The sequence below is a fragment of the Labrus bergylta genome, chromosome 20 (assembly GCF_963930695.1).
Source record: "Labrus bergylta chromosome 20, fLabBer1.1, whole genome shotgun sequence".
Classification (NCBI taxonomy): domain Eukaryota; kingdom Metazoa; phylum Chordata; class Actinopteri; order Labriformes; family Labridae; genus Labrus; species Labrus bergylta.
Window position 1 is genome coordinate 8,394,076 of NC_089214.1, and position 23,251 is coordinate 8,417,326.

The 23,251-nt window shown below is 40.2% G+C and overlaps 1 protein-coding gene across 4 annotated transcripts in view; it reads right to left on the bottom strand.

The window, feature by feature from the left end:
* Positions 1-22,960, bottom strand: part of LOC109994269 (disco-interacting protein 2 homolog C) — a 59,460-nt gene extending 36,500 nt beyond the window's left edge. For 2 of the 4 annotated variants that reach the window (XM_020647543.2, XM_020647540.2), the window contains exons 1-7: positions 22,409-22,960; positions 7,881-7,952; positions 7,148-7,252; positions 6,219-6,344; positions 3,657-3,953; positions 2,732-2,854; positions 1,722-1,868 (exon numbers count right to left, since the gene is read on the bottom strand). In XM_020647543.2, the coding sequence (XP_020503199.1) occupies positions 1,722-1,868; positions 2,732-2,854; positions 3,657-3,953; positions 6,219-6,344; positions 7,148-7,252; positions 7,881-7,952; positions 22,409-22,487 (949 nt within the window). In that variant the 5' untranslated portion in view covers positions 22,488-22,960. The remainder of the gene's footprint in view (positions 1-1,721; positions 1,869-2,731; positions 2,855-3,656; positions 3,954-6,218; positions 6,345-7,147; positions 7,253-7,880; positions 7,953-22,408) is intronic. The other 2 variants (XM_020647541.2, XM_020647542.2) reach the window with 2 other exon arrangements.
* Positions 22,961-23,251: the final 291 nt, after the last annotated feature.

The window sequence follows — 23,251 nt, forward strand, 5'->3', positions numbered from 1 at the left end:
ATTTATTTTCCTATCATCCCTGCTGCAAGGTACTGTAGGTTTCAGATGAGGCAATTAACAAAATTTGGCCAAAACAGCCTCTTTAAAATCTTTCCGCGACAAACATTCCTAGCGAGTTGCATGTAAGACGTTTAAAATAAAGACGGATGAGATTACTTTTCAGAAAATGTATTTGCAAGAACAGGACGAAATCAGAAAATTATTATGATGTGTCGCTTTTTCCACAGAGTTTGCCCAAATGGACATACCGGTAAGATGAAAGTTCCTCTCAATAACTTCAACAAAAAGTAAATGGAAGTAATGCATTCGATTATTTATGGTGGTTATCCAAGGCAAACTCTGAATAAAGATACAGGGGCGGCAGCAGCAGCAGCACTGCAGCCTCCTATGTGGACTCAGTTTGTTACACGCACTGAGCTCAGCGGAGAGGAGAGTTAACCACGGATGCACTTATTGTGCTGCTGTGCATGAAAGCTTCACAAATAAAAAAAAAAGCAGCTGGTTTAAAACAAAGGATAATATCAGGCTCAGTACGCCAATACCAATATTTTCCAATATGACTAACCTGCCCAGCAATGAGTTGCACCAGCTTAGAGTAAGTTTTAACGTAGCTAGTTTCAACATAAGTTCTTACTTAAATTGAGTTTAGGCTCTACTTAGTACATTGAAGGTGTTGCACCGGCTGAGATAGTTCCAACATCGATAGAAGTTTCATCTTAAGTCTTACACCTAGCTCCTAGCAGGTGTAAAGTACTCTGTTAAATACGGTTGTCAAGGTGACCGTATTGAGAGGTGAGATAACGTGGAGGATGAGGAGGTAGGGAGGGGTTTAACCCGCTGTTTGGTGTCAGCTTTGCGTTTTCTATAATAGATTACATCCCTCAAAAATGTATAATGACTTTGATTTTACTCGTGCTTTAGTTTTACATGAGCAGAGAAGATGTAATCTGTACACAAAACACTACCGCAGTTCAATAACCTCACGTTGTTGCTCACGACTTTACTACTCCATGTCAGCATTTTTCTTTGACCCTAGCTGAAGATTAAGGATGAAGGCATTTGGTTTAGTGTGGACGAACTTGAACAGAGCTTGTGCAACGGGCCTCTGATGTTTTATATTAGTCAAGGAATCACTTAAAATGAGCTAAATTTGATTCTATGACATTCAAGCTTTTATAGGATCCTATGTTGCTCTATATAAGACAAGTAAAAGCAAGATATTAAGTGCTTTTGTCCCTGATGAATTTCAGGGATAAATTTTCAGCCTAAAAAAGGAGCAGATCGTGGAAACAAACTAAAATAAGAGATGTGGTTGTGTTTCGCTACCCGCATGAGGCCCATGTGTTTCTTAAGCAATTCATTCAATTCTCAGCTTGAATGGACCACAGACTGTGGTCAGTGTGATCAGCTCTCACTTTACTAGCTGTGACTGCGTGATCGTGAAGCATGCTGAAAAAGAACAGAGATGCTCACTCAGCTTTCCTTGAAACATAAAAGGTAAAACAAAAACAAAAAAGACCAATCTGTTCATCCAGGGGAGTGACGTGAACAGACACGGTGTAATTGGTCCGTTCTCTGAGGCGATGGTCCAATTTGAGCTCACCTCCTGATTAAGGAGTTTCTATTTCTGTCCGACTGTCTTCACCATCTTTATTCACAGGCTCCATTTGGGAGCAGCTAAAGGTTCAACAGCAGGAGAGGGGGGGGGGGTTGACGCTTACCATCGCCGGTCTCCATGCGCTCTGCGTTGCCGTACTTCTGTGTGTTCCTAGCGATGGTTCCCATGTTGGACATGTGGTGACGCTCCGTGTGGGTGTGAGACGAGTCGGACGAGTAACCCGTCACATCCGGGGGGGCCGAGTGGTTCTCTGCAGACAGATGGAGAGAGAACAGCGAGAGAGATGTAAACAGTCAAACAGCCAGCGGTGACTCAGATCTATCACTGTGCTCTTTGTCGAGTGTTTTGTTTTGTTGCCATAACGGACAGTTAAACACGTTATGATGATCATTTCTTTGCTCTTTAATTTAGGTCACATTCCTGTCACACACTGGAGATAATGAGGTCTGGCAGGATGGGAAATCTATTCAACACAATACCTGCTCCAAACAATCTCTCTTTGTGTACTCACACTAAAATAAATGCTACATGTTTGATACAACACGTGACATCTCTGAACTAAACTAAAGTATGAGTTAAATGTCACTGTCACAAACTTCAATAACACTTGTAGCAGCTTGTCACACATGAGGTAAATATTACTATCCATTTATAAACTGGCATCAATTCTTCGCCTTAACTTGCTTTTGATGGCAACCACTTATATGAGGTAGTGACAGAAAATAGCATGGACATTCTTTACAAAATGTGATTTTTTAATTTTGCATTAGGGTAATCATGAATGAATAACTGTAAATGTGACCGCACAAGCAATTGTTGACGACTTTTTTGGACTCATACTTTCAGCAGAAAACATGTCAACAGTATTGTATTTTAAGTTACTCAAATATAAGATGAGTAAAATGGAAACCATAATTTAAAATAAACCCTTGATTCATGTGCATTCTCAGACTGAAAATAAACTTGGCTTGATCTATAAACTGTCTGTTTTCCTGGGAAGTTAGAAGTCCAAGAAGTGAAAGTAATGTCATTTGTGAGTTATATTTAAATACGATGAAATCATTTCTCTAGCCACAGCTTGGTTGGTGTTTACTGTGTCTGTGTTGGACTTACCGTCTGATTCCAGCGGTGGCGGCCACAGCATGTCAGATCCAAACTCACAGGATCGTCTCAGAGATCCTCCGTTCTCTGCGACACTCAGAACTCCCTTCCTTTTTAGAGACAGGTGGCCGATACCTACATGCACACACACAGAAGTAATAAGGTTTATAAATAAAATAACATGAGACTGCAATCAAGTCTTTAAAGTTAGCGTGTAGTTTTGATTGTCATGAGTAAAAACATATGAAGGTAATAAGGCAGCAGCCAAAAAGAAGCAACATTTGGTGTTTAAATGAAGATAAAGAGAGTGAGCCTCTCTATTTAGAGCTGGATAATAAAAAGTGAAACATGTTGCACTTAAGCAATTAATTGTCAACGCTGAATTCAATTCAATTTCAATAATCAACCAAGTTTGTAAATCTGACTTGTGAATTTCTGTTTCAAACTGGTTCCAGGTTAATGTATTTGAAGTTGCTGTACTCCTCTACAACACTAAATCGATGACCTTTGGGTTGTGGACAAAACAAGATATTTAAAGATGTTGTCTTAAGCTGTTAAGACACATTAAAAAATGTTTTCTAACATTTCTTAGACGACCAACGGATGTGATTTAATGACTTAAAAATGACTGCTTACTTCCAGTCTGACAAATTTAAAAAAAAATAAAATGATAAAAGTGCACCATGGCATTTACTGTGTAGAATGTGTCCAATAGCGAGAATCCAGAGGTTTAACATTAAAATGCACAGAAGAGTCCTTTCTTTACATTCACAGCTTAACTCTGTCTTTAACCCTTCATTAAGAGCCAACATCAATCAAAAAGAACAACAGCTGCTTTAATGTTTTTTAGACAAAATGAGGCTTCTTTCTGTCTCAGTTGTACTGACACACAAACACACCCGCTCCACAAACCCAGCAGGAAACAGTTCAGTCTTACCGTGGTGTGACTGGGACAGGTGGCTCTGCTGGTGGTGTGACTGGCCCAGGTGACTGTGCGCCAGGTGTGAGTGCGCCAGGTGCGAGATGTGTGCGTGCGCCAGCGAGTCGGCAAGCCGCCCGGCGTTGCCACTGCCTCCGCTCTGCGTCGACGAGGAGGAGGAGGAGGTGGAGCCCAGGTGGGCGGGGCCTAAATGGGAAGGGCGGCTCATCCAGTGCTCCATGCCCGACATGTCGTCACCCGGCCCCGCCTCCTCCTCTGAGCCCGACGAGGAGTCTGAGCACAGGGGGGACAGGCCTATTGAGAGTCAGTGTCAGACATTATTGGTCAGCATTAAACATTGGCACAACATTAACACAACATGACACTAAAAATGTTAAAAGAGAGCATGAACAGTCAGTGAAGTCGGCGTTACCACAACAACCCAACCCTATCCTTCTTCCTGCATCTTATCCCGTCTCCCCCGCTCCTATTTTTCAAGCCCCACCCACATTCGGCAGATGGCTGTTCATCATGAGGTTGGTTTTGCCCCTGCTTTCTGCCACTGTAAGTTTGCTAAATGTGGCCAATATATATATTAAAATTAAATATTTATGAAATGTTTCAAATGCTGGTCACAGGTGTATAGTTTATTGTTTCAAGTAAAGGAGCAGAACATGAATAATCACTTTAATCACTGATGTTACATGAGTGGCAGAGCAGACTGCTGCTCTCAGGCTGGCAGAGCCAAAATGTCAATAATTAGTCAGCTTAAGTAGAAGAGCAACAAGAAGCAATTAAGTTTAAAACTGGCTTCAGGCTGCACATCAGAGAAGAGCCACAGAGACAGAAACTTAATCTTTAAACAAGAGGTAATCATCTGAGCACACAGGAGCAGGAAAACAGAGAGGCTGAACACTAATTCAAACAGAAATCTGAAGTTAGAAAAAGACTTTCCACCAAGATTTCTCTAAACTCTTCTCTTTTGAAAAATGTCTCTAACCTGATTTCAGGTTCATGTCAAGCTCTGCGGAGGCGTCAAGTTCGATTAAGGTTTTTCTCAAAAGGTTAAAAGGGAAATTGCCGCTGAACAAAGTTATTACATTTCCTTCAAAACCAAATTATATCTTCATCTCTGATTATGTGAAATATAATGAGCTCAGATTTTAGTTAAAGGTCAACTTCAACCTTTCAGCCAGCGTCCTGTGGTTACAGAGTGCACTGAAACTTGAAAACATAAAGGTAATAATCAGTATTTTTACTTTTTCCATGACAGGCCACATTTACTGTAGCTGACCGGCTGTCTGCGGTTTGTTTTTACTGTAAATCTGTCAGTAGTATGCATGCCTCAGGAAATGTGCTTGTTTGCAGTTTTTGGTGAAGTGAGTGTGTTTCTGTGTCAGAATAAAAAATCCATCCGAGGAGCAGAGACACAGCATTACAACCTAATCCTGTCTGGGCACAGGGCAGCCTCTCCAGGGGCAAATTTCAGGCTTAGTACAACCCAGTTCAGCACAGATAACTGATGTGTGTGTGTGTGTGTGTGTGTGTGTGTGTGTTTGCCTTTTTCAGTTCCAAAGCAGTACAATTAATTCTAAGTAAAAGCAAATTTCAGTCAAATAATATTCACCTCAATGAGTTTCCACCAACGATGAATATTACAATGAAAAATATTTGATTTTCTATGCTCAATTGTGTTACTTTTGGACAACCTGACAGCTATTTTTAACCTTTATGTTGTGTTTTAATGACTAATAGGTACAAAAGGTTAAGATTCTCTCCAGTAGATTTCCTAAGCCAATGAGTTAAAATACCTCCCACCTAATCTTTCAGGGCAAATGCACACAAAGTCGGTTGCCCTTCTTCTTCTTCTTCTTAATTTTCTTCTACTTAAAGTATTTTTTTCCCCACAGAGGGACTTGTTTGTTGTTTAATTGGCCAATAACATCACATGAATGATCCCTACAGAGATAGAACTTTTTGTTTAATAGTTAAGACTCTTTTCTTCTGGCCAGAATCAGTTGTTTCATCATCACTTAAACACACCAGAAGAATACTGCAATTTAACCTTGTGGACGACAGGAGTAGCTCGTATACTGCTGCCTCAATCAGATACTTTTTTCTTGTTGCTGTGTAGTGAGCAAAATGTGTCAGATTTGAACTTAACATCTAAAACATCAAAGTCCTACAGACAGACAAACTACCTGATGGAGGCTGCAGTGAAACAGCAACGCTTGTGTTTGAAAGATAAATTACTATTTTTGTCAATGGAGTCCGGCAGATTTAAAAAGAACAATGTGACAGCGGTTTCTTGTTAAAGACAAATTGTTCTCTTTTTAAAAAAATCCTTTCCCTGCTGACAGCTCGGACAGCCTTAGCCTGTCAGTTGCAGGTGAGTGAGTCGAGTACTAGTAGACAGCCACCTGAAGTAAGCGGAGTATAGTGGAGCAATTCCAAAATTGTCCTTCCCTTAACTTCGGTCATTTAGATATACAGGAGTTCCTTTGTAAAAGAATGGGTATATGTTTGTGCTTTGGCTGGAGGAGGAGGGCATGTGAGTGTTTTTGGTTTGTGTCTCGTCACCTGGAGGCGTGTAAGCATCCATGGAGGTCTGCACTACAAGTGAGCGTCTCTTGGAAGGCATCGGCACGGCGACCTTCCTCTCCACATGACGCGCCAACACGGCCTGCACCGCCTCAGTATGGACGTCTTACGGAGAGAGAGAAACAGAGGGATTCATTCACAAAGAATATTTCCTGGCTCAGATAACTGCTCTAGTAGGTGTGTATTTTTTATCTTTAAATTAACACACTGGAAGCATAACTAAGCCAAATCTATCACGTTACAGTAGATACCATGGCTGCGAGGAATAATACCAGTAATATCTTATAGAACCTAAAAGTAATTTACAAAGTTCTGCCATAGTTTAGTTTAGTCATAATCAAAGCTAACCAGAAATAGCAAAGCCAAGAAGTAGTCAAGTCATTGACATGGTTTAATTCTTATTACGTCAGTTCATATGAAGGTGTCAATGACTTCTCTAGAACCAACTGAAATTTCAATTAGTTTTTACTTCTTTATAAATCTGACACTCGGATATCTCCCAACTTCATAGACATGCAGTACTTCCCTCAGAAGGTACTTTAAGTATCAGAACGTTCTGGCCTTCTTTAAACATTAATTTTGTTGTGTTATGTTTACATAAGATAGAATTCAAAGCTGCGTCAACTGGGAAACCAGTTTTAATTATTTGTTTTATGTAAAGGATCCATTTAATTTAATCTGCCGTCATAATAAAAAAAATGTCCTGTGCATGATAAGGTTCACAAAATGTTCGATACTACAATAATTTTTTGATACCACGTGTGGAAAAACTATACAACATCCTTTATTTGATTGATAATATCAGAAGTACCAGATTGTTAGGCAATACATACTGTCATAAGATGAGAGTACTTAACTAAATGAAAACTGCTAAACTATCATTTTTTGAGACGGTGTAGATTCTGTACCTGATCTGTAGCGTTCATCTCTGGTGCCGGAGGTCCGTCGCCGGTGGAAACGTGCGGCAGAGGGCGGGCCAAGCTGGGCCCGATGGGACATGGGCCCTTCCATACCTACAGAGGCAAAAGGGCAAACAGGCGGACAGACACACACACATATATACAGACACACACACAGACACACACACACACACACACACACACAGATATGCACATACAGGTTTCACAAAAGCAATAAGAACAGCGCACGAAGGAAAAACAAACATGGAGATGAATTGAATCGGCAGAAAAATGATATTTTTCTGACTTCATAAAAGAAAAATAATTAAAATCAACATGAAATAAAAGTAGAACAATGTGCTAGGTGTGTTGCTGCTCGCTGACGGAATATCCCTGAACACTTTGGGACCCATGTCTGGGATAGAAAACCCCCAGCTGTGTGATGGATGTGAGTGTGTTTTAGTTGCAGTGAGAAGTGTGTGTGTGTGTGTGTGTGTGAGAGAGTGCGTAGGTGAAGAGAGACTGAGATACGGAGGAGCAGGCCCAAGCTGAGCTCGAGGGAGTCTTAACCTACATTCACTAATGGCGGCGGCTAAAGACTGAATCGATAGAAGAGAGTATTATCGCTACTGTAGTTGTCATGATACTAGATCGATATCCTCGTAGTGATATATGTGAAGATTTTAGCAGCGAGGGAGGAGGGGGGCTGTGTGTGTGGCGGGGTCAGAGGTTGCTAAATTACCTCCAGCATGTGGAACATATGCCCTGATCAGCTTGTGCCTCTTCTTCTCATAACCCTTCTGAGTGATGTCCCCTGCAAACAGATAGAGATAGATAGAGAGTGAGAGAGCCAGCGACTGCGGTGTGGGCTGCTTTTGGTAATTTAGTCAGAAAATTATTTGTTAAAAAAACAGGTTTAATGGAGGATTGAATCTTTTATTTTAAGGGCATTGCTGGTGGCTTGTTGGACAGTCACCATATGAATCACATCGCCCTCAATTTGAGACACTCGTCTCCTGACAGCCAACCTTTTCTGTCTCTCCCAGTCTTTGAACGTCTCTGTCTAGACCGTTAATTAGAGATAAAATGTAAAACATAACAGAAACAACATAAAAAAAATGATGTGATGAATACTGATGGAAATGGAGAATGTGACAAAAAGAATAATGTAGCAAATTTTGTTATGGGGTAGAGGTTAGTCAGTCAACCTCCTCCTGCAGCAGCTCCCATATAAACCTCTCTAAGCCATATGCTAGTTTGTTTGTTCAGTAATTATGATGTTGAGGACCAACATTAGCATAAAGAACTCTACTTTAGTGCTTTCTCACTTCAGGACACTTACTTATACTTGAAATTCTCACCACAGTTTAACATATTTTTTTGGTCCATCTTTCGTTCCATTTTGTTGTTTCTGAAACAGTAGATCGACTCATCCACACAAGAAAACCTAAAGGGCAAAACAGACGTCGTGGAGAACCGTGACGGACAAGCGAGACAAGCTCCAAGCCTGGATTAAGGGTCACCTTGTTGCCAAGGAAAGGAAAGACGGGCCAGATGTTTAGAGTTAAGGTAAGTAAAGTTGCTGTCATATCCAAGCTCTCTGCACAACATGCAAAAACCATCACCAAATGTATGTTGGTAAACGCACAAAAAGCCTCAGTAAGAAACAAAGCGCTCAGTAATGTGCAGAAGACAGAGTGGATGCAATTACATAAATCCAGATACAGATGATTCAAGATTTCTCGCCTCTAATATATTGTCTTGAAGTAGTCTTTGACAGGACTGTATTTTTTTTCCTGCTTGAAAACATACAACTAAAAAAAATTTTTTTGCTACTCTTGCAGAAAGTCACCCCGACCAAAAGGAGTTTTCCATGTCGCGACATCCTCATGATCTGTGTGCACAACAATGCCTGAAACCACCTACAGAACCTTGTGATAGAATCAAGGAGGACTGCTTCCAACATTTTTTGTTACTTTTGAAACAGACAATCAAATAATATTCTTCTCACCACATTTTTTTTTAAATGTTCTTAACGTAGTTTCTCAGTTAAAAGCCCTGCTTCTTAGAGGACCTCTCTTTGAATGAGAATTCTCCTCAAATGGTGTCTGAGCTTTGACATAAAACACTGCATTATATTTGGGTTGATTGCCTCTAGCCTTGAACAACATCCATGTTTATTGGCATTTATCATAGACTGTAAATAATCATGGGGGAAGCCTGAGTGACACCATCACTTGGTTTCTGAAGAGATGTTTATGGAATCCAGTCGATGGTAGTTGCCATATTGGAAATGCTGACTATAAAACTTTTGGTCAACAACAGGCAAAGAGCTATAGTGGACACTCAACAAACTGCAGGTTTTGCACTTCTGCATTGGCTTATTTTTACACTTGAGGTTGCTGCTTTGTGTTAACTCTTTCAAGAACTTTTATCTGAAGTGCCACTGAATCAAAAAATAGATTTTAATGTTGACATACATTTCTTTTACAGCACATCAGCCAGACAAAGCTAAAACCTGATTTTCATGCTAAAGATGTCCACTAGCTGTTCCTTTAGGTTTTATGTTGAGATACAAAGAATTATCTTGTTTGTGTATTTATCTTTTAATACACTAACTTTTGACATCCCCTTCAACAAATCACAAACCATGCCTCCTGCACAGTTTGCTGGCAACGAACACAAGGAACTTAACAAAAGACCTTGGCCTGCCCAAAACGTGAGCGGTTTGGAATCCATAAAATAAATGATCAATTATTCTCACTTCTTTTAAACTGCATAATAAAAACATTCAACTAGAGTTAAATCATGATGTTTCATTGTAAATATAAATAGACTGAGATAGAGGACTTAACTGGTCATAATGACGATAGTAGAGATGAACAGAGAGGTCAGTGTGGAAGGGCAGTCATAGACAAGCTCATTACAATCCCTGAGGGGGTGAGGGGTGAGTTTTTGCTACCTTGGTGACAACTGATGACACCCCCCCCCCCCCCCCCCCCCCCCCAAAATAATGATAACTACCACCTGCCAATCGCAGCCCCAGGCTTCTGGCAGCAGCGCTAATGTTAGCTAACACGTCCTCGTTTGTCCCCATTTAATGCCGCTTAACTGCATCACACCAGTTTTCTAATTATTGATCATTATTGTATGCCACAGAGATGTTTAATTCTGCAACAACAGGGAGACAACTCAAACACAACAGGGAAAGACATTCAGCAAAAGACGACTGGGCACAGAAACACGCTGGTGTGATAATAAGCTACAAACAAGACAGCTGACAGATGTGCATCGTTTAACACCATGAGAAATATTCTCCTCTGAATAAAGGAAAAAAACAAACAATGAGTTTAACTGGAAGTTAACCCTGCTCAGGCGCTCACTCAAGATTTGCCCTTTTATAACAAAATTAGTGCTAAATTACTGGATTTGTAGCTAATATTCCTTCATTTAAATACATGCTATAGTGGACATGTTTTACTTTTTCATCAATATTAATTCAATTACCGGTAATCTTTTTCTTGAGTGATGTTATAATGAAATAGGTCATAAGTGTTTAATGTCTACTTTATAAAGGCTCAGTAATTTCCTAAAATAGCTTCTTTAGGCCTTTACTCTCGAGGCATTTTTGGGGACTATTTTTAAGCAATAGTTTAATCCACATATGATGCTCTGATTAGTATTTTGGGCAGCAGGACGGTGTATGTGGGATGGAGTTTATATATACAGCATGCTGTTTGTTTTGATAAAGGAACCTCTCATCCAGTACAAAAGTGTGGTTCCTGAGTGTGTTAACAATAGTTTTTGACAATGATGGAGCTCTAAAGCAAAGAGGAAGAAGGTATTCATAATGATGAGAATGTGAGAGCCTGTTAGAAGATAAATTCTCCAAATATGGGATTTATTGAAGTATATAACCAGGCTAACCCAGAAACTGAAAATATATATCCTTCAAAGCTTGTTAGATAAATCAGTTACTAATGTTAAATGGATTAACATTAGTAAAAACACTGGATATTTACTGACATAATGTTTACAGAGGAGGTAGGTGGACATAGAGTCTGTGTGTCTATATTCATTCTCCATCCTACAAACGACAGTCTCTGCAGGCACTGGCTGAGAGCGGGAGTGTGTGATGAGTTTGTCCACCTTTGAGAGCTCCTAGAGCGGATAGAAGTGTGTGGAAGACGACCTCTGGCTGTAGCAGGTGTGTGTGCGATGAGTTTGTTCTGTTGATCTCTGTAAGCGGAGCGGAGTGAGGAGGACGTTGAGAACATGCATAAAATGTCACTTCCTGGAGCTTTCGTGGAAAATACAACCCGGGGAAAAAAGGTTATACAGGCAACACAGATGTGAACATCTACTTTTTCACATCAGTTAACCGTTCGCTTATTAATGGGCGATAAAAAACTATTTCTACATGTAAAAAGTTACATGTCGCCCCATTAAGGGCCCAAAATACATTTTCAGAAGTAGCTCAAATGTTTTCTGTCATGTGGCAATGATGTATTTAAAAAAATCAAATAACCCTCTTTTAAACTGCATGTACAAGATAGGACCGTCACACCTCATTATCAATACAAAACTAAGTAATGGTGATGGTGGGGCAAGGTGGTTCCATTGCAGAAGTAGTATTTGTGTAACAGGGGCCGAAACAGCGTCACTAAAATATCAAATTCGGCAGTATGGAAAATCTGTGTGTGTGCATGCGTCTGAGTTTATGTACGAGAACTTTTGTAACACCATAACGAAATGTAAAATCACACGCTGAGACAAAAGTTACGCTGTTGTTTGGTTCAGTGGACGTGAGTGACAGTGGACGTTTGTGCGCTGTGGAGATTTTTTATGTAAAAATGGCGTCAGCTTATTCATAAAAGTGTGCTCTGATTATATATTTTAAGTATCTAGTTATAGTTTTGCATCTCTACAAGAACCATTTGACAGAACATACCATACAGAAAAAAAGAAAAGAAACACTCTCAACACTTTCTGCAGCACAAATTGAAGATTCATTAAATATTCTGCAATCGGTTGGAGCACAGGTAGATAAGTCACATTAGTATCAAACCAGTGCTGATTCTTTTTATAATATCCACCAGCTTTCTGAAATATCTTGAGTCACCTGTCTTATTGGTTTTTATGATGTCTCGCTTTTAAACCTGTTGTTTCCTCTCCCATAAGTAGAATTATCACAACTGTGCACTGACTCAATCACTCTATTTGCTGAAAGATGAACCTAGCTGTCTGCACACAGATTCTTTCTGGGAGCCCATGGCTCCGGGGAACAGTGGCAGCTCTGCACAAATAAGCAAATATGACTGTAAATAAATATTGACAACTGGCAAGTGCAATTTTCAAAATCAAGTTTACAAAAAGAATAAATATTAAATAAAGAAACAATGTTTTTCTCAGCTTCATACACAAAATAGTCCCAAGAAGTCTCAGGACTTCAAATCGTTTTGACAAAACTCCACTGAGCACGCACTGTAACCAATCCATTCTTCACTGTATGGAGATTTCTGCAATAGGCAAACATGCACAATAGTACTGCAATTGGAATAATAAAGTAAACAGGGACAGTATGCAGACGGGTCTGATGCAGAGTGCTGGGGTTTAAGTGTTGCACAGAGAGAGGTGTGAAAGAAATGTGGCTGAAAAACAGAAGGAAGGAAACAAAAGGAGTGTCTGGTATCCATGTTTTTAATAACTACAACCAAAAGAAACCCTCAGACAGATAGATAGATAGATAGAGAGATAGATAGATAGATAGAGAGATAGAGACTGAGAATGAACAGACTTTGCATTTCACAATCTAACCGTGGAGGATGGCCAGAACATCTGGGTCCAATCTGCTCATCTGTGCTGCTCTGTGCCTGTGTATGAGTGTGTGTTAAATATGAGGGAGGCCTTTTCTCAGATCAACTGCAGCATAACAACGTTCCTGCCTGTTCTCTCTCTCTCTACTCCCTCTCTCTTCTCTCTCTCTCTCTCACACACACACACACACACACACACACACACACACACACACACACACGTCCGTAGGGAGACGCCATCTTCCACTTGCAGCGCAGCAGAGCAGGGAGGGAGTTGCCAAGCAACGGTTCTCCAGGAGAAGGCCCAAGACAGCCATCTTGGATTTGGAGCGTCAGATGTGAGAAGTGGGCTAATGATACCTGCCAGGATGAGTGCATATGTTTGTATCTGTGATGTGTGTGTGTGACGTGCGTGTGTGTTGTACCAGTCTGTATTGGCAGCCTAATTACTTTGCTCCTTCGTGTCGCTCCCTCTCCTCTCTGCTTTTTTAACGGCACACAGCTGAGAGAGAATCGATAGCGGCCCACTGCGGCTTGGAGTTTTTTCTCCGACTGATGTTTTTTAGCTAAAAGGTTTGAAAAACGGCAACAACCAATTTTGTTAGGTTTAATTCAAACATGTGATATCATCACTGATTTTACTGATCGAATCCTCTCTTTTATTTTGAAGAACAAACTTGCAGATTTGGCCTTCTTCCAACAGCTTCCGCCAGAAGAAACTAATTAATTAAAGACTCAAACTCTGTTTTAATTTTTCTAAAGCACGACTTAATATCTTCATGAGAGGTTTATCATCTGATTAGAACCCAAATATGCCAGTTTTGCTATCCAGAGAAAGATAACAGGCAACTATTTAAATACTTCATGACATTAAAGAGAGCTTAAAAAGGAATACATGTTTGTAGATTAAATATTAACAGAGTGTTTCTGTAATGCATCAAACCAGTAAGCAACAGAAAATGCAGACCAGGAAAACTTCAACCCTGTTTACACTTGGTTTAAAAATCTATCTTGGGCAACTGCATCACAAATCGACAGCACAAGAAACCAGTGTGAGCCCAGATCAATGTGATGAAATCCTGAATTTCCCTAAACCTGCCTTGGTTACGTCTGAAATTTCCAACTAATTTCCTACTTGGTTAAATTGAGATTTTGAACTCAGTCTTAACGACTAGTCTACAGGAAATCAAACACAGAATTTAGCTCTATTTATTTAAAATTGTGTTATGGTTAACAATACCATTTGGTTTGTTGTGTGTGGCTAACATTAGCAGCTCTAGCACCTGTAGCCTTCCGTCCTCACTGCATAACATCCACATGCCTGGTCCGGTCAAAAACCAGAAACACGTCTAGTCTAGTCTTATAACGTGATAAGGACGGAGTTCAGCTCACTTTTTATTTACAATATTATCTACTGATGACAACACCCGTTCAGAGCGTACAGAAATTCCCGGTACACACAACCATTTGCCAGCCTTCTTGTAGAGTTGCAGGTATCTCACACGCCCTGTTTCTCTCCACCAAAGCAGTGGGCAGATGTTTGCAGAGAGAGGAGTTTCCCAGATGTAAGTTTGCATCTTCTGAATTGCACGCCTGTTACTTTTTTCTTCAAAATTACTGTCTTACTGTCTTATTACGGACAAATCCATCACTTTGTCTATCCTTCAATGTCACTTTCATCTTAATCTGTTCATTTCTGCTTGATTGTCCTCTCTGCTCTTTTTCCTCAACATCCTGCCTTTATTTAATCTACTCCTATCTCCCTTATCGCATCATCATAAACAGTCAGTCCACCCACAGAGCCACCATGGTAACCAAATCTACCTTCAGCAGGCATACCACACACACACACACACACACACACACACACACAAACACACAGGCGCACACAAGCACACACAAACACACAAACACATGCAGATATACAAGAAATGTTGGGACAGTACTGTCCGATGTGTCATGCGAAGCGAGGACCTTGATTTGTCACACTCACATGCAGGGACTTAAATGTCCACACACACACACACACACACACACACACACACACACACACACACACACACACACACACACACACACACACACACACACACACACACATACAGGCCAACTATACCACCAGAGGACAATCAATAATAAGCCTAAAACCAAGAACAAAAGTGTTGTTTTTAACAACATGAAAGTCTGATCGGACACAGGTGCTGACAGTCAGGGCACAGAGGAAATCATGTTTAATAAAAAAATGAGAAAACTTTAAAAATAAGATTATTATTCTACTGTAAAATGTTCATCATAGACTCATCGAAAGTAACATGTTTCATGTAAAGCTGCAAACTTGCACCACATATTAATCATTTTTTAATTGATAAAAAAACAGATATATATAATATATTAAACAAATCAAAATATATCAATACATGCTTTTATGTTACTTTGAATCCTTGAGGTTTTTTATTGTTAAAATGAGCAGTTTGATGCGTATTTAACATGATCTGTTACACTTTTATGGCATAACCTTTCAGAAATCGGTGATATGAATAAATCTTTGATGCGGTGCTACAAGACTCAACTTTTCGCTTTGTAAAGCTAAAACAGGCAAAGATTAGTGCTTTCACTCAATAAACGACACTAATGGTCCATTAATTATCAAAATTAGACATCATTTTCTTAATCCATTAACTGCTCAGCCTGACACTTCTCTCCACATCTCTCCCACTCCTCACTTTGATCTAATTTAAAGGTTAAATCATCAAATCTGACAAACAGAGAAAACTGTTTCTGAGCTGCGGGATTTTTTTCAATTTTAATTTACTTCTTTTTAGTGTCATTCAATGCCCCATGGAGGAGCAAAGGGCAGATTAAGTTTAACATTTGCCCGTTTCAAACTCTTTAATGTGAGTATTTTCAGCTTTTATCAGCTTGTTTTGTTAAAATCGTACAGTAAGTCACTTTTGGCTAATTTTCAATGATTTACTGAATTTTCAAAAAATATTATTTTGGGGCTTTTGTCATTCTTTTGACAAGACAGGTGAAGATAGACAGGAAATGTGGAGAGAGAGTGGGGGATGACATGCATTGAACAGCGTCAAGATCAGCAGAAAACGTGCGATTTAACAAGTAGTGTAGCCTCAGTACACAGGGGGGCCTGCTCAACCAACTGAGCTAAACCAGCACCACAAAAATATATGACATTTTAAAAGAAAAAAAAATACTTATTCAGTATTCTAGCTGTTGTTAGATGCAGTCCCAATTCTTCGGAATTTATAGAGGAAAGAGTGCTTTCTGACTTTGGGCCGCGAGACGATGACATATTCGCTTCTCTTAACAACAAACTGGAAGCTGGTAGAAATATGCTGTGTGATCGGAACTTTAGGTCAATGAGCTGTTCAAGGAAAGGAAAATGCAAATTGGTCTAAAATGGTATAACATTTTTGGGTGCAACACAAGCAACAAACTACTGTATTGGGTCAAAAAAATTCAAAACCCTCTTCATTCATCCTCGACATTTATTCTATATTTTGCTGTCTGTTCTGACTACATTGCATTGATCAGATTTAAGGTGAATATAAAATAATTAGCAAAGGGGTTGATAATAGCTATTTGGACAGACAATCTAGTCCGACATTTTTTGTGAGAACAGACAGCGAAGGAATCAGGTCATTTGGCACTCTTGTAAGATTAGTTATTGGGGGTGGGGTGATATTTTCAACATTTTACTTGGCATTTTTTGAAAACTGCTTTGAATTCATTTAAAACATGTAATTATTTTATGGCTCCTTTAGAAGCCTCCTCTTGAAAAAGAAAAATCAGTCCATGAAGAGTCAATGTTCATGAATAAAAAGCTCTATTTTTGGTAGAAAATATTACTTGTTTTAATGTTACATGACTGTGATGATAAACCATATTCTGCTGTGTGTTTATACTCAGTCTTCTCATCAGTAAATATAATAACGGTGGCAAAAAATACAATAATAAATAGAAAAGAAAATTAAACATATTTAAAAATTTCAGATGAACTAGATTTTCTAATGTTGAGAGAAATATTTTTTGTTAAACACCTAACATCTTCACATGAATCTTTGGTTAAAACAATCTACTTTTTAAATGCTAAAAACCTATTCATTACTAACTTGACATATTAAAACACAGTTTTTCAGAAGATTAGCAAAATAAACAGAGTTAAAGTTTTTCAGGAGACCAGATGATAGCTTATTACATAACTGACTGTTATTTGAGACTTGTGAAATCATGATATTGATTTTTAGTCAATCACAAATCTTTTGTTCTTAGTTTTCTTAGTCATAAAAACACAACACACCCACGGATGCAGCCCACAGTTTAACTCTGTCCATTGTAGTCAGATGAAGCTGAACCAACGTCATCTCGAACAAATGACTGACAGCTGCTCTCTTTTGATAACACACCAACGCAGGCCTCTGTGAGCTGTCACTGGTTTGTTTCCAGTTCTAAACCGGAAACACATGGCTTTTGTTCTGTGACTTTTCAGTCAAATTTAGAATACTGCATTAGTGATCAATAGGCTGAGTATCAAAAGTCAATGCTAAAAAATGTCAAGGACCAAAGCCAGCACCAAATGTCTCAAACATAAACAGTGTCACTTGCTTTCTTTAGTTGGATACAAATTAAGATTCACAAGTAAGTTTTATTTAGTTGAAGTTTCTGTACAGCTTCTTGTTTTTAGACAAAATCAACATTTGAGAAAATCTTCCTCTTAATATTCTTCAGATACATGTTTCAGAAAAAGGCTATTATTCACATTTCTCTTTTTTTTTTTCGTTCAGCACCACATCAAACTTCTACTTACATAAGCCTCTTGTTTCGATGATTATTTATCATAATTGTCCTAGGCACCAGCTGTTGGGTAGACAGCCTACTTTCAGAGTTTTCAGGTCATTTGCCGGTATGTTGATTTTAACTAAAGTTCCTTTCATACATGCACAGCACCCCCTAAAATTCCTGGACATTGACCGGGTAGGCTGCATACAAGAAAACCAAATCTTTGAATCCACTAATCTGACCTTCAAACTGAGTTTTTCTTGCTTGTCCGCAGGTGAAAAGTTTGTGTGGAGTCGGAATGAACCCATGTGTGAACGCAGCAGGTGATGGTCTGGAAAATGGGGCGATGATGCTGTTCACGTTCAGGGGAGTTTATCTGCTTTATACTTTTAACTGTTTGCTGCAGTTCCCTGAATTATGTTTTCCACTGCTGTGTTTGTGTTGTGCAAATATCCTTATGTTGTAGTGATATTAACACAGAGACAGTCACCATTACAGAGGACGACTTCTCTTCGTCCTTTACATTAACCAAATGGAAACTTTTGAGCTGTGCGAGCTTTTGACACAGACCAACTCCTGCTGTAAGTGTATGAGCGAAATCTAAGTCCTGAACATTTCAGGTCCAAAATGTTCTGAAAGGATCTAGAAAATGTCAGGGTTGCATGGGGTTGTTTAGGATTTCAGTGAGCTTGGTGCTGAAATTTGACGCAGCTCGGGTGCAGCCCTAGAAAACTTGTCAAAGAGAAACATATTATATTGTTTTGCCATTTTAAAACACAGGTTGCAGATGTTCTGGAGAGTAGGACACTTTAACAGATCATTTAACTCCTGGTAAAGGTTCTTGAACCATGAACAACACTGACAACAACACATGTCTCGCTTTAAAGACTTTCAGACTGAACTGCCAGTGCCCACAAATTGTCTCCATTCAGACATTCAGACGAGATGGAACAGCTCCTATGATAAAAAAAAGTACAATTCTTGCACTTTAGCTTAAAATATTTCATTTGAAAGCCTTACAGTTGTTTCTGCTACCTGTTTGTATGAGAAGTTAGCACAACGTTCAAATACATTTATTTTGAATAGTTTTAATTGTTATTTGTTCTTACAATAAGAAAATGCAATGCTGGGTTTACTACGGCTTTGTGTAACCTTACACACGATACAAAAGACAACAACACTATTAATTATGGTTCCAAATAAATAGAAGAATCAGTATTGGATCGGTGTATGTTGCAGAATTGGATCGGAACTGGAAATAACTGATTGGTGCCTTTCTTCTGACAATATCCAAATCAAGATGGAGTCTTCTTTTTGTTCTAATTTGAATGTGTTGAACACAGTAGTTTGTTTTCAGATGTTGCTGTCTTCAAATGGCACACAGTCAGAACAGATGTAGGATTTAGAAATCGATTTAAGTATATAAATAATTCCACAGATTCACTGAGCGCTTAACTGCTGATAAGTACAGCAGAATAAAAGTAAAACTATTAACTATATTTATATTAAACCATGTCTACATATTTAATTATATATATATACTGTATATTCCCTTTCTCTTTATTACAGCTATGCTTGCCTCCAAAGTAAGACAGAGTCAGAGTCAAATCAGAGTCATTCAGTTTCATTCACGTTCAGAAACAAACTATATTCCACAGCATCTTTAAAACTACTTAGTTCAATTCATACGGATTAACTAAATTAACAACATAATCTAATGTAATTTATCAGAGATTATTCATGAACAATAAGAAGGTGATTTCTGTGCATCGTGAGGCAATGCAGAGATAGAAAAACAAGTCTACAATGACCTAAAATACAGCGCTTCAGGCAACAGCTGCACGTTGTTGTTTTTACGCACAAGCACAGAAACTGTACATCCATGAGTGTTGTTGGGGAAAATACAGACACTGCACTATACCAAGCTTTGATATGCTTTGAAATACTCAGCAAAGAAGAGAAATGTGCTGTCGGATTCACACCTTAATAGCACTATGTTGATTGAAATGCATGTGTGGACATTTGAAATCTGTTTCTCTTTGTTTCTGTTGGTCAGGCAGTTCATTATTCAACACTTTGGACACCTCACACAAATCCTGCGTCTGTTTTTGCTCAAATAATCCTCAACAAAATATCTCCTGAGGACATTAATCACAACAGAAGCATCTGTATCTTTTGCATATGACTTTAATGTTTAAATTAGGGTCTGCAGGACATCTCAGTGCTGGAGTTTGTAACTCAGACCACTCCTGAACCAACAATACATTTTGGCCGTTAAAGAGGCTGTCCTGTAACACAAACATCAACCATCAACAGCTCTGTTTGTCCCATCTGCAAAAGAGCAGCAGCTGACGGCTCGAGAACAGCAGCGTAATGCCTGGAGGTCACAGCAACACTGCAGGGATGACATGATTTAGGCGACACTAAGCGAGGGAGCGGCAGAGGCTTATCTGCCACAGCTGGGCTGATTGCTGAGTTTATCTAATAAACAGGTGGAGCGCAGGTTCTCAAAGACGTAGAAAAAGTTTCATCCCGAGGCGCAACCCATCAAAACTGACAGGAAATTGTTGCCTGCGGTTTAATACTTTGCATTTCAATAAGAGCTGTGTCCTCAGAAACTCGACTTATTGGGGAGCAGGTCTTTGTGGTTTAAAAACTTAGTAAACCCCCTCAAATACGTGTTTGATGTCCCTGAATTTTGGGATGTTTCCTATTATGAACTATTTGTTCTAGTGCTGAAATGATCATTTACTTATCCAATCCATTTATTAAGTACCATAAGCATCAAACTTGAAAATGTGCTCCTTTTTTCAAACAGTGTTTGACACTAAATACATAACAATGTAAAACAAGTAAAACTGACAAACTGTTTTATTTTCCAACCAATTTAAATCCTCTATAAAAAATGCCATCAATGCACACTGTGTCCTTATTTTGAAGTGACAACACACAGCCTTACATTCTTCATAAATGAACAGCACACAAAACAGTAGCAGACACATTCTCGCCCTCCGTTTTGGAATAGCACCAGTGACAGACGCACACACCGACACGTCCATCACGCTGTCAGGTGGCCTGTCAGGTTTTCATCCTGCTGTGATCCACCAATAACCCTGTCAGTCCTGAACACACATACACACAAGACTTCATACACCTGAGTGTTAGGAGTGTTTCATGCTGTCTGACGTTTGGGCGTGACGTATCCACTTCCTCCTGCAGTCTCCATCATTAATAACATCTGCCAGCAGCAGGTTCTGCTCTGATAAACAATCTCAGCTGGATTAGTAGCACCAATCGGCCTGCAGCTACCTCGGTTTTACCTTAAAGTCTGTGTGTGTCACTGCAGTGGGTGAAAATAAAGGCTTTTATGGATGATGAGGCTGATCCGAAGGAGAGGGGACAGTTTGATCTGTCGAGGTTTCACTGCTTCAAAGGCTTGTGCTGATGTTTTTAGCGGATTAAAGCTGCAGATTCCCGATTGTCTGTACATTTAAATTTCACACTAATTTATTCATATTTTGCCCCAGAATCTACACCCTGAAACAGTGTTTAATCTTCTCTGTCATGAGACAGTACCTACAGCTGCACATCACTGCAGGTAAGACAGGTTTAACTGCAGATCTGACAAGACTGACAGACGAGGAAAACTAATTATTTTCTGCACAGCAAAGCGACACAATGAACCCAAGTTTCAGAATCACGTACACACATCTGTGTTTCTTAACACTGGCGCACATTTATCAACAATAAATGAAACATTTCAGGCAAAAGGGTGGCTCACATCCAGCATGTATCTAGGCTTCCAGCCTCACAATGTAGGCCTTCCCGAGCCTGTATGAATAAAAGATGCCATCCCCATTATATAAGGCAGAAATGCCATGTTCCTATCTGAGACGCTGAAATAACAGCAGGGTTTATTGCTGTGATTGAGATTCAATGGCCCGTAGAAGGAGAGTTTGTGTATCTGCCCATGGAAAAAAAAGAGGAAGAGGAAGAGAAGAAGGGAGGGAGAAAAAATATTCCAGAGCATCCTCCTCTTCCTCAGCTGCTCTGCAGGCCCCAAATACACAGAGGCAGGAGGCTGAGATCACGGGCATCAAACGCCAAACTGCCCCTCTGTGCTGCTCTGTCACGCAGCGTTGCATCGCAATGCTATTAATAAACCCACACCACGCACACACACACAGAATCACATACGCACACACAGGTAGGCTCGGCTGATTGTGTCAACGTCTCAAGGTCAAACAACGGGTTGGATTTCGGACCCAATTCGGGCGAACAGGCCTGGTCGAGTGTTGGTGTTTTTTTTGTTTTTTTTTAAAGCTGCACCAGACAAAGAGCAGCGGCCGAATCCCGCAGTGTGTTCCCGCTCTGCGCTCATCCTCTCCCGGCTACAGAGAGCTGGGCAGGCCGGTTCGGTGGCTGACAAACATCTGGATGGGAGGAGCGGGAGGGGACGAGAGGAGGAGGAGGAGGAGGAGGAGGTGGATGAGGAGGGGGGCTAGATTCCGTTAGTAGGAAGGCTCCCGGTGTGGATGGTGATGATGATGATGATGGTGGTGGTGGTGGTGGTGATGAGATAACGGGATAACGAGGGGAAACAGGGGGGGGGGGGAGGCTTGCGCTTTTTTTCGCCATGAATTTAATAATTTCTTACCTTCTGACAGCTCCAGCTCCAGCTCCGCCAGCCGGGCTCGGATCTCCAGCGGTATCGGCGACGCCTCACGGTCCGCCATTCGTCTCGTTCCGTAGAAAACACCTCCCCGGTTACAGCGCTGCTGCTGCTGCCGCCTCCGCCGCCGCCGCCGCTGCTGTTTCTACTCCTGCCTCCTCCTTCGCTCGGAAAGGAAGAGCTGTTTCTCGGCGGCCCCTCCTCGGCTCCGGCGCGGAAAGACGAAGAAGCGTCGAGGGAGAACAAAGAGGATAAATCTCGGTCTCGTTTTAGCGGAGGCCCGCCATGGCGCCCGGCTCTTTGAATCGGTAAAGACCCCGGTTGCTCGGTCGGTTCTCGTCGCTGCCGCTGCGGTGTTTGTATCTGTGATAGTGATGATGATGATGAGGCTCGCGCAGCCCCAGAGTCAGAGCTGTTTGCAGCTTCTTGCCGCTGGTGTCACGTGACTCTACGAAATAAGGAGGAGGAGGAGGAGGAGGAGGGGGGTGACAGTGCAGATCATCACCGACAGGGGGCGCAGCGAGCAACCACACCTAGAGGGGACAGTGACGTGAGGTTTAGTACTTAGTCCATGTTAGAATATATTTTTTTAAATAACCATGATTATTAAACTGTATTTTTAGGTTCATTTATTACATGAAACTTTAAAATAAACTATGAAAATACATGAATAACTTTAAATGTCTAAAGGTTTGATTAAATCTTGAAGTGCTTTCAGACACAACTTGTGATCTTCATCAGTGCTTTTGCTACCTCCTTTTAGTTCATCATTTATTCTCTCAGAGTACACTCTCTGTGAAGTATTCAAACACAAAAACCTGCATTTAT